Source organism: Mustelus asterias, chromosome 14, assembly GCF_964213995.1.
Source record: "Mustelus asterias chromosome 14, sMusAst1.hap1.1, whole genome shotgun sequence".
In the NCBI taxonomy this organism is placed as follows: Eukaryota; Metazoa; Chordata; class Chondrichthyes; order Carcharhiniformes; family Triakidae; genus Mustelus; species Mustelus asterias.
Window position 1 is genome coordinate 30921787 of NC_135814.1, and position 17790 is coordinate 30939576.

The following is a 17790-nucleotide window of genomic DNA, read 5'->3' on the forward strand; positions in this document are numbered from 1 at the left end:
TGGAGTGTGGGAGAAAACCCACGCAGACACAGGGAGAATGTGCAAACTCCACACAGACAGTGACCTGAGGCCGGAATTGAACCCGGGTCCCTGACGCTGAGGCAGCAGTGCTAACCACTGTGCCACCATGCTGCCCATATAATATAATTAACAGGCCTCCCCGCTGAAATTGCCTTCAAGTAGGAAAGCCCATTTTTTTCAAACTTGAACATATAAAGAACAGGAAGGAAGTGGGAGTCCCTCTTCAGGAGCTGTCCTTGGCAGATCCAGGCGCAGCCCCCTGAGGTCAAACTACCAACCCCTGTCCTTGCTCCTCCCTGCTCCTTTCCTTAAACCCAGCCCTTGCCCCTCTGAACATCTACCTAATCTATCCAAACTCTCCTGGCACAATACCCCAGACTTAACTGTTCCCTGGATCCATGAGCTCTTATCGTTTTTCTCTTCTGCAGTTCCTGCAGTGGCCAAAGATGCTTTCCTGGCATGGCCGATACTGATGGAACTGTTAGCCAATCCAACTAGCTAGCAACTTGAGAGGGGGGGGACATTCATGCCCCAATGAGGCGCAGAAATCCCAGTTGGCCCGGGTTAGTCCGTCCGCATGTTTCTAGGGTTGGGGTTGTGGGGTGGAATGGGAAAGCGTGCTGTCCCACCCCCATATTATTCCACCCAATGAGTTGTCTTGTCTATATGCTAACCAACAGATGACAGAGCCAATTAATCCAATGCATCTACCCAAGATTTAAAGGATCTGTCTCAATCATTGGACTGCTGTGAACTGCAATAGAACGTAAATAATGTTTATAAGCTAATAAGCTATGGAACCACCGCATCTGGATGTGTCTCCACATTCCATATAAATGTTAATCTTGATCAACTGTTTCGCTAGAGCAAAGCCTGATGTTGGGATAAACCAAAATCTTCCCCATCCAAAATACTTTCATATGTTAAGGAACTATTCATGAACTGAGGATGTGAGATTGTTGCAATATGTATGAAGGTCAAATCAAAAGGAGGAGGGCTTTGTGGCAATCACCCTCGGATGGGATTTTTGTAGTTTTCAAAGGAATGTGAGCTTTGCAATGGCAGCATTGCACAGGATGGAACTTCTCAGAAAAGAAGTTCAATAAAGATGACCTAAAATGAGGTGAACAAAGTGAAGAAATCTAAAACAAAAAGCAGCAACACCTCAAGGTTTAACAGCAGGAGTGCAGCTCAGAGGTTATGAGAGCAATATTGGTAAGTATGGTACTGACTCAGAGGGAGTTCGACCTCCAGTGTTTGTAAGCTTATTGATGTACAACAAGAAGAGCTGTGAGCCATTTCTTCCCCCTGGGCATATTCAGCCTAAAGCTCAGAGTTAGGAATATAAGTGGAAAGATGCAGATACACCGACCTACACTGCTTTCTTCATTTGATTACTGCAAGTCTGAGACCTACTGGGTGGAATCTTGTGCCAACCCTCATAGCGGGTATGGTGGTGGGGGTACGCTTAATCAGGTGGGAGTGGCAAGTGGGGACATGGGCACCTTCCAGCTTCTATTCTGATTAAGCCTGGGGCAGGGCAGTCAATTGAAATCCTTAAGTGGCTAATTAATGCATTCTTAAGGGATTCATCCTGCCACCACTGATATTATAGAATCATAGAACCTACAGAGCAGAAGGAGGTTGTTCGGCCCATTGAGTCTGCACCGACAGCAATCCCACCCAGGCCCTATCTCTGTAGCCCTACATATTTACCCTCCTAATCTCCCTGACACTAAGGGGCAATTTATCATCGCCAATCAACCTAACCTCCACATCTTTGGAGTGTGGGAGTCAACTGGAGCACCCGGAGGAAACCCATACAGACACGGGAAGAACGTCCAGACTCCACACAGCCAGTTATCTGAGGCCGGAATCGAATCCGGGTCCCTAGTGCCGTAAAGCAGCAGTGCTAGCCACTGTGCCAACGTGCCACCCTATTAACCCACAGCAGGCAGGGGGACCTGTGGGGAGCATGACAAGCAAAGCCAAAGTCCCACTGGGGGTTGTAAGTTTTAGGGCAAATCCTCCATGATTAAAGAACCCAGGGATAAGGAAAATGGCCGGCTGGCTGTCAGGCCACATGAATATGCAAGAGGCTGGGAATAACGAGAAGGTCGAGACAGGGATGATCTAATCAACCGGAAACAAAGGAGAAACCATGGCCAGCAGACGAGGAGTAAATAGCCCAGCAGCAAGACAATGAGAACAGAGATCATTCCATCCACGGACAACATCAAGACTCAGCTCGCTGATGGGATTCCAATCAGGCTAACTCAGAGAACATTTAAAAGACATTAAAATATCAATTAAGGGCGGTCCCGACAGTTCCGGCCCTTTTGTTCCAGTCAATCAAAACTACCAATGATCAGAAACTGTTTTGTGTGAGAGAATCACTGGTTCAGGTTTTAAAAAGGGACAAGCAAGCTCTGGTCTCTCTCTCTCCTCTCTCTTCTCCTGTTCCTGCCCGCCTCTCGTTCGTCTCCAGCACGCAGCCCGAAGCCCACTGAGCAATTTAAACTAGGATTGTGAGTATCCTCCGGTAATTTGCGAAGTTTCCGAGATCATCATATTGGATGAGGCTTTGGGGAAAGGGGGAGGGCTTTTGCATGCACTTTTTCATAGTTTAAGACACTGGTAAACTTGTGTAAAGTAAGCATTCCCGTTGTGCCCGTTTTAGTATTCCTTCCATAGCTATAGTCTTATAGAGCATAAGGCATTGTGTGTTGTTTTCCTGGTGTTTGGTGATCTTGACCTTGATGTTTTAACAAATATATATATATATATCTTTGACTTCCATTGGAGTCCGTTTTGATCTTTTCAATTTCTCACCAACGATCTCTGACCAAGTCACAATATTAAATATCCCTTACCATAATTCCGGAGTCTAGAACTGAGGGTACTCTGGGCGCTTCAAAACCACCCACTCAGGAAAGGCTGCCAGGTAGTGGATAGGCAGCAGTTTCCTTTTCTCTCTCTTGGGAGCGCTACTCTAGTGAAGTAGGCGCAAGGTGGCCGCTGTTCCATCGGCGAGAGAGAGAATCACTCGGGCATTGGTGGGGTTTGGGTAACGGAGAACCAAACCTGAGATAAGCCCACGAGTGGAGTTAAAAAGGGGATCCCGCTACAGGGTTCCTTGTTCAACGATATTGTGTGCCTGATCGGTTGACCCCCCCCTTCCCCATTCCATCCCTACACATCCCACCTCACAACCCCCTTCCCGCCACCACTCACCTGCAGCATGGGTCTCTTCTTAAACCTAGGCCTTGGATGGGTGGCGTACTGGCAGCGGTCACCACTTTCCTGGTGGCGCTGCTGAGTACAGAAGAGTTGCTGACCTCTGATTGGCTGGCAGGAAGGACTTACATCCAGAGGAACACCCACTGCTGACCTTTAGATGCCAGAGTGGCACAGGATGCAGTGAGGCTACTTAAAAACAAGTGTAGTGGCCAAACAACTGGCCCGCCAGCTGGTGACGGAGACACGTCCACAAGATTCCACACAGTAAGGTTGATTTTACATCCAGAATAACTGTTTCGGCTTTGGGCCCACAAACTTTGGAAAACTCCAACATTAGCACCTTTGAAAATGTTACAAATATTTTGCTCAGCCACGGCAGCTAACATTGTATTCAGTCAAATTTAGTTTCCATTTTACTGTTTTTAGAAAGGCACTTGAAGATAAAATAAAGGGAAAGATAAGCACATGGCTATTTTAATAATCGTATCTGTTCTCTATTACCATAAAACCATAAGGCCATAGACATAAGAGCAGAATTAGGCCACTCGGCCCATCGACTCTGCTCTGCCATTCAATCATGGCTGATATTTTTCTCATCCCCATTCTCCTGCCTTTTTCCCATTACCCCTAATCCCCTTATTAACCAAGAACCTATCTATCTCTGTCTTAAAAATACTCAATGACCTGGCCTCCACAGCCTTCTGCGGCAAAGAGTTCCATAGATTCAGCACTCTCCGGCTGAAGAAATTCCTCCTCATCTCTGTTTTAAAGGATTGTCCCTTTAGCCTGAGGTTGTGCCCACTGGTTCTAGGTTTTCCTACTGGTGGAAACATCCTCTCCATGTCCACTCTATCCAGGCCTCGCAGTATCTTGTAAGTTTCAATAAAATCCCTCTTCATCCTTCCAAACTCCGAGTTTAGTTTACTACATTTAATTTAAGATACTTAAAGGCATTGGTATCAGAGATATTGAGGTTAATTAAGCTATGAAATTGTCAAAAACAGGCATTTATTGTGGCCATGGTGAAATTAATTATATGGAGATCTTTAATTGCAGACATGAGACTATCTAATAGATAGGTACATATATGTAAACTCTTCACTGGTTGGAGTCATATTTGAAACATGGGAAGATGGTTGTCGTTGTGGAGGGTCAGTTATCTCAGCTCCAGGACATCTCTGCATGAGTGCCTCAGGGTAGTGTCCTAGGCCTGACCATCTTCAGCTGCTTTATCAATGACCTTCCCTCCATCATAACGTCAGAAGTGGGGATGTTCACCAATGATTGCACAATGTTCAGCACTATTCGCGACTCCTTAGATACTGAAACAGTCCATGTTCAAATCCAGCAAGACCTGGACAATATCCAGGCTTGGGCTGACAAGTGGCAAATAACATTTATGCCACACAAAGGCCAGGCAATGACCTTCACCAATAAGAGACACTCTCACCACCACCCCTTGACAATCAATGGTGTAACCATTACTGAATCCCCCACTGTCAACATCCCTGGGGTTACCTTTGAAAAGAAACTCAACTGGACTCACCACATAAACACAGTGGCTACAAGAACAGGTCAGAGGCTGGGAATATTCACCTCCTGCCTTCCCAAAACCTATCCACCATCTACAAGGCACAAGTCAGGAGTGTGATGGAATACTCCCCACTTGCTTGGATGGGTGCAGCTCCAACAACACTCAAGAAGCTTGATCCCATCCAGAAAAAAGCAGCCTCCTTGATTGGCAACACATCCACAAACAATCACTCCCTCAGTAGCAGAGGTGTGTACTACCTACAAGATACATTGCAGCAATTCACCAAAGATCCTTAGACATCTGAAAGGACAAGGGTAGTCAGATGAGAACACCACCATCTGCAAGCTCCCCTCCAAACCACTCACCATCCTGACTTGGAAATATATCACCATTCCTTCGCAGTCACTGGGTCAAAATCCTGGAATGCCCTCCCTCATGGCATCGTGGGTTAACCCACAGCATATGACTGCAGCGATTCAAGAAGGCAGCTCATCACCATCTTCTCAAGGGCAACTAGGGATGGGCAATAAACGCTGGCCAGCCAGCGATGCCCATGTCCCATGAATGAAAAACAAACTTTGGATTATTTAAATTTCTTGAAAGTTTAATGATTGGAAGTGGATTAAGGAATTAATGTTCAGTGCAACTGATGTATTTAAAATTATCGAGGGTGTCAAAGAGTGTGAATGCTGTTGTTAAAAGTTTGGACATTTGGGGTTTATATGCCAATTTATTTTCCAGTGTATTCCTACCTTTCTTCAGCTCTGAAGAAGAGTCTTTTGTACTCCAAATAACAACTCTGTTCCTCTCTCCACAGATGCTGCCACATCTGCTGGATTTGACCAGCATTTTCTGTTTTTATTTCAGATCTCTGGCATTCACAGTATTTTGCTTTCATGATTATGCTTGTTTAATCACATTAGTCATACTGGAATATAATGACTGTCAGTGGCAACATCCTTTGATCTTGTGACTGGCTGTGGTCATGCAAAAAGTGACTCGGAGAAAAGATCTGACGGTCCATTTCTATCTCTATGGCAACAAACAAACTGGAGACAGTTTGTAATTGGACTGTACCAATGAACCAAAGGCTTAATACAATTAGGATTTTGGACTCCTCTTAAATAGATGTTAAATGCTTTTACAAAAATCGATTTTAACCTGAAATTCAAGCTCTGGAAAAAAACGACATGAACTAAAACGACATGAGGGAACTAAAACTCAATGTTGAGAATCCTTCTAAAGTTATTTGTGATGTTGCTACGGGTTTCTGCTTTTTAAATGGATATTCAGTTTTAAAAATGGAAGAAACAAAAAAAGATGTTAGCGCAAATTTTAAAGGGATAAAGACTCTTAAGAAAAGTAACAGTGTTGGTCTCTTTTACATTTGGGAAAAAAAGGTATTTTATGCTCACTTGAAATCATAGAATCACTACGGTGTAGAAGGAAGCCCATCGAGCCTGCACTGACAACAATCCCACCCAAGCCCAATCCCAGTCACCCCATGTATTTACCCTGCTAGTCCCCCTGACGCTAAGGGCCAATTTAGCATGGCCAATCAAACTAACCCACACATCTTTGGAGTGTGGGAGGAAATCGGAGCACCCGGAGGAAACCCACGCAAACACAGGGAGAACGTGCAAACTCCACACAGTCACCCAAAGCTGGAACTTGAACCCGGGTCCCTGGCGCTGTGAGGCAGTTGTGCTAGCCACTGTGCCACCATGCCGCCCAAAGTTCCAAGACGTTTACAAGCTGGTGCTGACAGATGGACAGAAAGGAAAAAAAAAATTGCACGAATATTCACAACCACAGGACATCTCAAATGCTCTACAACCATTCAAGTAGCTTTGAAGTGTACTCGCTGTTGTAACATAGGAAACACTGCAGCCAATTTACACAGCAAGCTCGCACAAATAGCAATGTGATAATATCAGGACATCTGTTTCTTTTTAAACTGAAGTTGGTTATGGGTAAATATTGGCAAGGACACCGGGAATAACTTCCCTGCACTGTGAAATAGTGTATTGGGATCTTTTACATTCACCTGATAAAGCCTCGGTTTAGGATCTCATTTACCCTCAAACATACAGCGCTCCTTGTACCACGCCAGGGTGTCATCTCAATGCTGCGCTCAATCCTCTGGAGTGGGACTTGAACCCACAATTTTCTGATTCAGAGGACAGAATGTACCAACTTCAGAGGAGAGAAGGAACCATGGCTGACATGTCAAAGGGTGTTTGGGTCTGTCTGATTTTTAAAGCAAAGGAATTGACTCTTTTACCAGTAGCTGCATTTTTTACCATTCCATGGGCCTGAACTTCTTCAGAGTGGTAATCAGCGTCGGATTGCTACTCGGATCCCGGTTTCTTCAATACTGTCTCACCCCAATTCCGACTCAGGCTGGGCAAGATCAGAGTAATGCAATGCGCTCCTGTGGTCTCCTAGGGTCAAAGGGTAGCACTGTTGAAGGTAAAAAAGCCATGCCCCATTGTTTACAGCCCCTGCTGCTGTAAAGCAGGTAAGATTCAAGGTTCAGTAAAGTTTAAAGATCCTTGACAGGCCAGGGAGAAGGTAATTAGGTAGGATTTGGGAGTTGGCGAGTTGGGTGGTGTAAGTTGCTCCTTCTCAATGCTGTGTTCAATTTTCTGGGGAAAATTGAAATAAAACTGAACATTGATGTATCCTGTCAGTCCAACAACAATGCTGCATTTTAGATAATTTCGAAATAATAAAATCGACTCAAACATGTAGTGGGTAATTTTAGGAAATAAAAAGAGGTCAAGGTCTTCTTTTTAAAATCCATTAATAACTTGGATGAAGTTGTGAATGTTTAATCTATGTTTTCAAGGTTACTGATAATATTGTATTGGACAGTCAAGTTCCTCCATGAATAAGCTTAAGTAGAAATATACTTAGATGTGTAGAATTTGTTGAGAAGAAGTGATTGAGGATATAAGACAGGAATAAGTAAATTATGACACCAAATTGGTGAGTTGGACTCAATGCAAAGTGATTAGAGAAAGGTGTGTGAGTGCTTCTGTGCATAACATAAATCACCTGGACACTTCAGAAGATATCAATCTGCTTTTAACCAAAAGAGAAAATGCTGGAAAATATCAGCAGGTCCGGCAGCATCTGTGAGAGAAAAGAGCTGATGTTTCAAATCCAGATGACCCTCTGTCAAAGCTCCCCTTTGCAATAGCAAATCAATCTGCTATTAACCTGCTACTAATGTTAATTTGAGTGAAAGTCAGTAAAATGTAGGTGAGAATTGTTAATTGAAAGCTTTCTCTTGGAAATATTTCTGTCCTTACCAACTTTGAACAATAAAAAACTGCCTTTGATCACCTGGCCACTGCCCAAGACATCAGGAGGTTAAGAAAGATGTTGAGACAACCCCTTCGATAAGATGACCTGAAAATCCCAAGAATGGTATCTGTCTGACATGGCATGATATTGGCGTGTGTGCATGCGTGTGGAAATGCATGATGAAGTTGCTGGAGCCGCTGGCTGCATGTTAACAATGTTTTATTGATATTGCAATGCCAGGGACCTGGGTTCAAATCCGGCCTTAGGTGACTGTGCAGAGTCTGCATGTTCTCCCCTTGTCTGTTTGCGATTCCTCTGGCTGCTCTGGTTTTCTCCCACAGTGCAAAGATGTGCGGTTTAGGTGATTAGCCATGCTAAATTGACCCTAGTGTCAGGGGGATTAACGGGGTAAATACATGGGGTTGCGGGATAGGGCTTGGGTGGGATTGTTGTTGGTACAGGCTCGATGGGCTGAATGGCTTCCTGCACTGTAGGGATTCTATGATTCTATGATCTCAGAGGTAATGAAAGAGATAACTGTTAGGTTGAGGGTCATAGAATCCCTACAGTGCAGAAGGAAGCCATTCGGCCCATCGAGTCTGCACCGACCACAATCTCACCCAGGCCCTGTAACCCCACATATTTACCCTGCTAATCCCCATGACACTACCATGGCCAATCAATCTAACACGCACATCTTTGGACTGTAGGAGGAAATGGAGAACCCGGAGGAAACCCACGAAGATACGAGGAGAATGTGCAAACTCCCACAGACAGTGACATGAGGCTGGAATTGAAGCCGGGTCCCTGGCATTGTGAGGCAGCAGCACTAATCACCGTGCCACCCAATGCCACAAAGTAAGAGACGAGGTTTGATGGGCTAACTTACAGGGAAACAACGATAGGGCCTGGGTTGGTGTCAGTGCAAGCTTGATGGGCCGAATGACTTCCTTCTGCGCTGTACGGATTCTATGATTCTATGAAACCAGGATAAAGGTGCCTTAAATGCATTTAAGAGAGCCGTAAATCCTAGATGTGTATCGGGGCAAGAGTAGTCTGTGTTTCCATAAGGCCATTCAAGGTTAATCACCTTGAATTCCTGTAGATGTGAACATATTGTATGTTTGCAACTTACTCAGTTATAAATATAGCCCTTGTATTTTAATTTCTTTATCTGCTGCATTGTACATTCCTTCTATTTTAAAAATAATAAACATTTCGGAACAAGGCTCCATCCAGAGCAAATCTAATATAAAATCACTTACACTTTAAGAGGAAAAGCAAGAATCTTCCATTATTTTGCTCTGAATGACATGACAGGCAAGTGATTCAGTGCTTTGTTTCAATGAGATTTACATCGTTATGTCATTTGTCAACAATTAAAAGTCTATCAAGCTCTTTTTCAACAGTAAAAGCAACAATTTGGACATATGTATCTCTAACATAGATGCTCGAGCTTTAACAAAACTTCCCACAGTAATTCACAGAGGTATTCAGATAAAAATGGTCGCTGAGACAAAGGGGATATCAGGAGGGATGAGCAAAAGTTGATCCAAGAGGTGGGTATAAAGAAGGGCCTTAAAGAAGAAGAGGGTGACAGAAAAGGGTGAGGGCTTTATGGAGGTGTAGAGTGTTATGGAGGTTATAGAGTGTCCCATTCAAATAACTGAAAATATGCTCATCAAGTGTGGAGCAAAGGGAATGGGGCTTGTACAAGAAATCAAAGCCGTAAGAATGGAGAGTTCTGGGGTGTTGGATGTTATAGGGCTGGAGTGGATTACAAGAATAGAGAGCAGCAAAGATGTTAAGAGAAATAGGAGCCATTGTAACTCAGCAAGGTAAAGGACATAGGTAATAGGATAAGGACAGCAGAGTTTTTGATGAGCAGAAAGCTCTGGAGCGTGAAGAATGGGAAGCTGACCAAGAGATCATTGAAATAGTTAAGTCTACTTATGAAAAATGCATGAATGAGGGTTTCTGTGACAGATACTCTCAACTAAGAATAGAGGTAGGCAATATTACATAGGTTGAAGTAGGCAGTATTTATGACCACATATATATGGATGCATGGATGAGGTTAAACAGAATCCCAAAATTGTAAATAGTCTGGTTCAGTCCAAGAAAATGGCTGAGAAGGAGGATGATATCAGGGACAAGGGAACAGTGTTTGTGCTGGGGGTTGAAGATAATGTCTCCTGGTGTTGTTGAAGGGACGTATTTAGGTGAGGCACAGGAGGGGGCCAAACATAGACCTTGTGGCAAGAGCAAAGTGAATGCAAGGAAGGTTAGTCACAAAATATGTCATTTGTGACTTTGGTGAGGGCTATTTCAGTGTTGCAGTGGGAACAGAAACCTGAACTGAAAGATTCAGACATCTGCTCACAGAAAAGATGGGAATAAATTTAGTTGAGAACATGTTCTAGAATTCTGGGGAGGAAAGGAGGTTTGACATTAGATGACAATTTGCAAGGACAGAGGCTGGAATATTTGAGAAGCAAGATACCTGTAATAACAGCAAATGTAACAGTGGGAGGGCAGTGTCTGTGGGGAGGGAGGTACTTAACATGTGGCTCAGAGGGAAGAAGGTCGGTGAAATAAAAATAATGAAGGCAGGGAGACATGAGATGAAGGAAGCTGTGATAGTGGAGTCGGACACTTTAGGAACTTTCAAGCGATTATTGGATAGGCACATGGAGCACACTAGAATGATAGGGAGTGGGATAGCTTGATCTTGGTTTTGGAAAAGGTTCGACACAACATCGTGGGCCGAAGGGCCTGTACTGTGCTGTACTGTTCTACGTTCTATGATTAATTAAATAAGAGGATGTGGAGTTGCTCAATGCAGAGGCGAAGGATGGAAAGCAGGGAGGTGGACACCTCCATGATAAACTTGAGATGGATCTCGGAATAGAGGGTTTTAAAAGAGGGATGAAAGGGGTTGAATTAAATTAGGGCCATGGAGGTTAAGGAATTATCACAGGAATAGCAAGAGAGATCATAGAGTATTTTATGATAACGGCCACATTGTCAACCTGGAGGTTTGGTGAGGCAAGCGAATGGACATGAATTCTTTTTGGGAGGATATCCATGAACCATGATTTTTGTCAATGCCTGAACGTTAATGACATGATCCACAATAAGGCTGAGGGATTGCATGTGCCTTGTTCACAACAAGCGGACATTCTGGGTGATAAAGCTATTAACAGTAGTGCTTGTTGATCTAGAAAAAGAATCCAAGAAGATAGTGGTGGATGAGTTGAGTGAGGTACGAAAGTGGTTAGTAAGATTTTCCCCCAGTGGCTGTGCTGAGTGAGAAGATTGGTGAGAGAAGGAAATGGAGCAGTTAATGTTGCTGCTTGTAAAGAAGAAACAGTAAGTACTCTTAAGGTCCCTTTGGGGAAGGAGTCAATGAAGAAATGGAGCAAAGACAGTTCTGGGCTAATTGAAAGGATATTTCAATCTGAGATGACAGCAGGGTTTGGTGATGGGTTGCAGTAGAGGTTGGATGCAGTAAAATTCCCGCTGAAGCTGAAACTCAATGCGGCACAATAGGTAACAGAGAAGAGTGGAGATAAGAGAGAAAAGCCCAAGAAAGATTTAAAAAGAGGAGATAAGAGTTATAAAGCGCATAATACAGCACAGAATAAATTGACCCAACACATCCATGAGACAAAAGAAATTCTCCCCTCCCATGGGTCCAATTCTGAAGTGGAAACAGAAATGCAGATGGAGACAAAGGGAAAATGGGTTACATAAAGATACATGACATTGTATTAGATAGATCAAAAGTTATTGAACTCACTTTACTTGGTATCTTAATGTGACAATAACATGACACAAGATCTAATCAATTCAGGTCACAAACGCAAACTTTACTGGATCAATAATCTCACCAAATACTAAAGCACTCAATAAGCAAGGTTCATGATAATATAGCAGAGTTCCTTTCATTTCTTCAGTGACATGTGTCATGTAATCATTCTAAGGGCATTACTGTCTTAAGAAGTTGGCATATTTACCTTACAGCAAAAGGGGAAAAGTCTACAAACAAGATAGAATCTGAAATCAAACAATGTTGCATTTTCAAAGTACAAACGAAAAAGGAAATAAAAAGCAGGAGCGCTGTAATGTCAGATCAATTATTGTAACAACATGCCTTGAATAGAATGGTTCCTCAAAGTAAGCACAAAGAATTCACTCTGGCTCATTATAGCAGCAACTTACTCCATTACTATCCAAGGCTGAGACATTGCCACGTGGATATTCCTGTTTCTGAGTCAACTGCTTTGTGGTTGGACTTGGAAGATTAATGAGAACATTTGAAATTCATACTATTTTGTGAAAATCTCTCAAGTGGCTGCTGGTGAAACATGAGGAATCAGAAAAGAATCTTACCTCTGGATTGCAAACCAGAACCACAGGCCTCAGTTGCTCCAATTGTTCCCTGTCTGACATAATCAGGTGCCAAAATACAGTGATGCCACTTGTGTATCTTCCACCTAAAATGAATTCAACAAACAAAATGGAGATCATTCCTTTTATACTAACACAGAATTTATTCTTCAGATCCACACAACTTAAGATGTTTTTCCTTTAAACTTCATCCAGGAGCTCTGGCTCATATGCTGAAGCTAAAGGCACCTCAACTGAGGAAATTAATATTTCTTTCATGCAGAGGCAAGGAGAATTATATAATCATATAGTGCAGAAGAGGCCCTTCGGCCCATCGGGTCTGCAGCAGAAGAAATACTTGTCCTCCCACCTAATCCCATTTATCGGCACTTGGCTCATAGTCTTGAATGTTATGACGTGCCTTATTTCCTGTAACATTACGAAATCAGTTAGGAATAAACTTCAATATTATCAATGCAATGAGTTGGTAATCATAAGTTGACACATGTTTCATTGAGAAATCTCTGACTATTCTTTGAAGAAGTGGAAAACTCATTCAATCATTGTGCCCCCTCACTTTGGGCCCGATTTTACCATTTGGAGTCCAAGGGCCGGATCGGGGCATAATGCAGATCTGAGCCCGGTATCCTCTTTGCAGCGCTTCTTGCCGGCTCCGGTCTGATCCGCCCAGTGGGCGGGGCTTAGCGCTGCTGCAAGGATCGGAGCACATGCGCTGTTCGAAAAAAAATCTGAAGCAGCGCGCCCGGGCCCGAAAGAAAAAAACAGCAGAGAGGGGGGAGGATGTGGGGGGAGGATGGACTTGGGAGAATCTTGCAAACTGAAAATAATGTAGCATCTTCTTTGTGCTGCCTAATTATCTATGAGAAAGGTAATTAAACTATAGTGTCCTAGTGAGCAATTAGTGACCTGTATAATACATTTGTGATCTGTAACTGGATTGTTGATGTCCCTGTAGCCATGAGCCAGGTGCTCAAATGTTCAGAGTCCTGTGGTGAACTTGGAAGAATTGTCCCCGTGGTGGAACTTGGTTGAAAATAAGATTCAAGGAGATTACTAAATCTGGGAAATCAACCATAGTGAAAAGAAGTTTGTATTGGCAACTCTTCTCTCACATTCCATGGCAGATGTGCCCCTACTTATGAATGTGATTTGCATGGGCAATGTTGGGTGCAGCTAATCTGCCTCTGGAGCAGCCTTGGATCCTTTCTTTCATCTTGTTTTCATCTGAACATTGCACAGAATTAGAGGAATTCCCTTTGGAAGATGATGTCAAAATTATAATCACAGGAACTAAAAACCTGACAGTCAAAAATGTAGGAAAATATTTCAAAATATATATCCCCCCATCCATATTTTGAAATATTGTCCCAAATTTTTTCCCAAATTGTCCGGATTTTTATTCTGCAGGTCACTTACAGCGCGGATCCAGAACGGACCAGAAGGTGGTAAAGTGGGATTTGGCGGTAAAGTTGGGCGCGCAGTTCATTAAGTCGATTTAAATGTATGCTAATGCAATTAAATCGTCGGGCCGCCCGATTCGGGTGTCGGTAAAGCCGCGATCTGCTCGGATTCGGGTGCAAAACGCGGTATAGGCCCGACGCCCAACTTTACCGCGATTTCGGGTGCGAATGTTTGGTAATATCGGGCTCTTTGTGTACTTCAAGTTTCAGAAGGCATTTTTGTAGAAAAGATTAAGCTTTTGGTTCTTCACATTCTGCTATGATCTCCAGCACAAGTAGCACAAGGAAGCAAGTCCACCCCAGCCAAAACAGGGATCAAGCCCTATGCTGTTGACACCAATCTGTTCCACACCAGCTATCTAGCCAACCAATCTCCGCTAAGGAATCCGAGTTGCTCTGGCAACATGCACTTATACATGCACAAAGTTCAGCACAAAGCATGGCTTCTCAGGTACTGAAGCAGTCCATGTCCATATGCAGCAAGACTTGGACAACAGTCAGGCTTGGCCTGTCAAATGGCAAGTAACATTCGTGCCACATAAGTGCCAAGCAATGACCATCTGCAGCCAAGAGAGAATCCAACCATTTCCCTTTGATATTCAATGGCATTACCATCAGTAAATCATGTACTATCAACATCCTGGGGCTTACCATTAAAGAGAAACTGAACTGGACCTGTTATATAAATACTATGGCTATAAAAGCAGGTAAGAAGCTGGTAATTCTGAAGTGAATAACTCACCTCCTGACTCAAAGCCTGTCCACCATCTACAAGGCATAAGTCAGGAGTGTGATGGAATACTCTCCACTTGCCTGGATGAGTGCAGTTGCAACAACACTCAAGAATCTTGACACCATCCTAAAGCATGTTAATAGATGGATGGAGTATGTACTCCCCTTTAAGCAAGCGGGTCAGATGACCCAGGGAAACTAGTTCCACCAGGGTGGTCTTGGGGAGCCAGTCTTGGATTGACTGTGCAACTGTTAATATATTAAATAAACTGTTTGTTGTTTTAATTATACTGACACACCTCGTGGTCTTTTTACAGTTTATAATTAGACTCAAACATAATAGAAATATTTTTGAAGTGTAGTCACTGGCTGAAATTCTCCGACCTCGCCTGTAGCTGGGGTTCTCCAGTCCCGTTGCAGTGAATGGAGATTTGGCTGAGCGCCAAATTCTCTGTTCTCACTGATAGTGAGGGCAGGGCATACTACATCAGAGAATTCCGGCCACTGTCCTAATATAGCTGATGCAACAGCCAATTTACACACAGCACATCCCACAAATAGAATTAGCTGACCTATTGCCACTCACCTGATGAAGAAGCAGCGCCCCGAAAGCTCGTGATACCAAATAAACCTATTGGACTTTAACCTGGTGTTGTGAGACTTCTTATTGTGCCTACCCCAGTCCAATGCCGGCATCACCACATCACAAATAGAATTGCGAACTTTGGCTTACACTGAGCGATAGTCAAATGTAAGCACCAACTGTATCTGTTTATATTCTTTTTGTGTATTCATGCAATCAGGATTTTTCTTCGGCAAAATACTCTCATTTTTAAAAACGGATATATATGTTTTTTCAAAGTTATGTGCAGTACTTCAACAAAATGTAAGATTTTGCAGTTTTTGGTTATGATATTTAATAAGCAGGCTGGCCTGATATCACAGCACAGCACGTGGGGTGGCACAGTGGTTAGCACTGCTGCCTCACATCTCCAGTTCAATTCCGGCCTTGGGTGACGATCTGTGTGGAGTTCGCGCATTCTCCCCATGTTTGTGTAGGTTTCTTCTGGGTGTCCCCGTTTCCTCCAAAGATATGCAGGTTAGGTGGTTTGGCCATGCTAAATTGTCCCCTAATGTCCCCAGATGGATTGGCCCTGATAAATGTGTGGGGTTACGGGGATGGGGCAGAGGGGAGGCTTGGTTAAGATTCTCTGTCAGACAGACAGTACAGATGCAATGACTGGCATTTTACCGCCCCGCCCGCCACAGGACTCAGAACGGGCAAGGGGCGGACAATGGAAAGGTCCATTGAACTCACATGGGATTTTATGGTTTCAGGATGAGTGAGGCCATAAGGTCCCACCCAATAGGTCAAATGGCCTCTTCAGTACTGTAGAGATTCTATGATTCAATGAATTGTGACTGTTGAATTTTCACCAATGGGACAATTTACATTTTTAATTTATACCTGACATACGTGTTATTTCTTTTTAAGTTTTTAATTTTATTTATTAGTGTCACAAGTAGGCTTACATTAACACTGCAATGAAGTTACTGTGAAAATCCCCCAGTTGCCACACTCCAGTGCCTGTTCGGGTACACTGAGTGAGAATTTAGCATGGCCAAACCACCTAATCACCACATCTTTCGGACTGTGAGAGGAAACCGGAGCAACCGGAGGAAAGCCACACAGACACAGGGAGAACATGCAGAACCCGCACAGACAGTGACCCAAGCCAGGAATTGAACCCGGATCCCTGGTGCGGTGAGGCAGCAGCACTGTGCCACCGTACCGCCATTTTGTACAAGTATTTTAGGTCAAAGCGTTTTTGTTAAAATCTACACAAGAATATTGTCACAATCTACCACTTTGATGTAGCAACATTTGGAATACGTATCACCAAATAATGGCATTAAGTGGCATAATATTTTTCATACTGAGATTTGTGAATGGAGTACATTGAAATATCAGTAAACCGTGATAATATTTTACTAAATAATCCATCTTAAGGTTGGCATTTTTAATAAATTCTATGACTTCTAAATCCATAGTTAATGCGAATTTGCTGGAGAGAAATAACATTTCAATCCACTTCTTGTGTTGAAATATTTTTACCTGTAGTCTGGGCAAAGAGGACGTGCTTCACATTCTCTCTCTTCATACAGAGTATCTGGGCACTCCTGTCCTCCATTGTCAGGCTTCCGGATAATAATTCTGTGGCGAGACTGTTTGGCAAAAGAAGAATTACCTGAAGAAAATCAAAGCGATGGAACAATAGTCAGGGAATTTGCTAACACTTTAGATAGACATTAAAGTAAGAAAACAATGGTGCAATTCATGAATGTATCACCATTCAGTTAATCTTTCTCTCAAATCCCTCACCCATCACCTCCCACACCGGCACACACACACACAAGTCATGATATTCTCGAGAAAAATGGTATATAGGCAATCTTATTCTTGATGTCTACCCATTCTTCTTTCTTTTAAAAACTGACCAAGAATCCTTTGTCATTTGAGTTTACTAATTCTCTGTTGAGAAGAAGGCATTTTGCCTCCCTCTGACAGACTGGCTGAGATTGAGCTCATCATTGGGAAAACCAGAAGCACAAATCACATCCAACCAATCTGTTACACAGAATCCTTGATACACAGTAGTGCTGCATTACACCGTTGGTACATGTCACTCGAGAGATTTTTACAAAGTACAAAGGAAAAGGATGCAAAAGTCTGAGGTCACGTATCAACCGACTCAAGAACAGCTTCTTCCCTGCTACCATCAGACTTTTGAATGGACCTACCTTACAATGAGTTCATCTTTCTCTACACCCTAGCTATGACTATAACAGTATATTCTGCACCCTCTCTTTTCTTTCTCTCCTACGTCCTCGATGAACGGTATGCTTGGTCTGTTTAGTGCACAAGAAACAATACTTTTCACTGTATCCCAATACATGTGACAATAATAAATCAAATCAAATAAAGTATTACAACTCAGAAAATGAGTAAAAGCTTATATTATATCTGCCTAAAATTTCTAAACTTTACCAGAAATGCTTATGAAAATACATAGATGA

General features: G+C 43.1%; 1 protein-coding gene across 1 annotated transcript in view; it reads right to left on the reverse strand.

Moving 5' to 3' along the window:
* thsd7ba (thrombospondin, type I, domain containing 7Ba) overlaps positions 1-17790 on the reverse strand; it is a 624788-nt gene that overhangs the window by 349534 nt on the left and 257464 nt on the right. Inside the window, 2 exon segments of the mRNA XM_078229305.1 lie at positions 12503-12606; positions 16829-16961. Of these exon segments, the coding sequence (XP_078085431.1) occupies positions 12503-12606; positions 16829-16961 (237 nt within the window).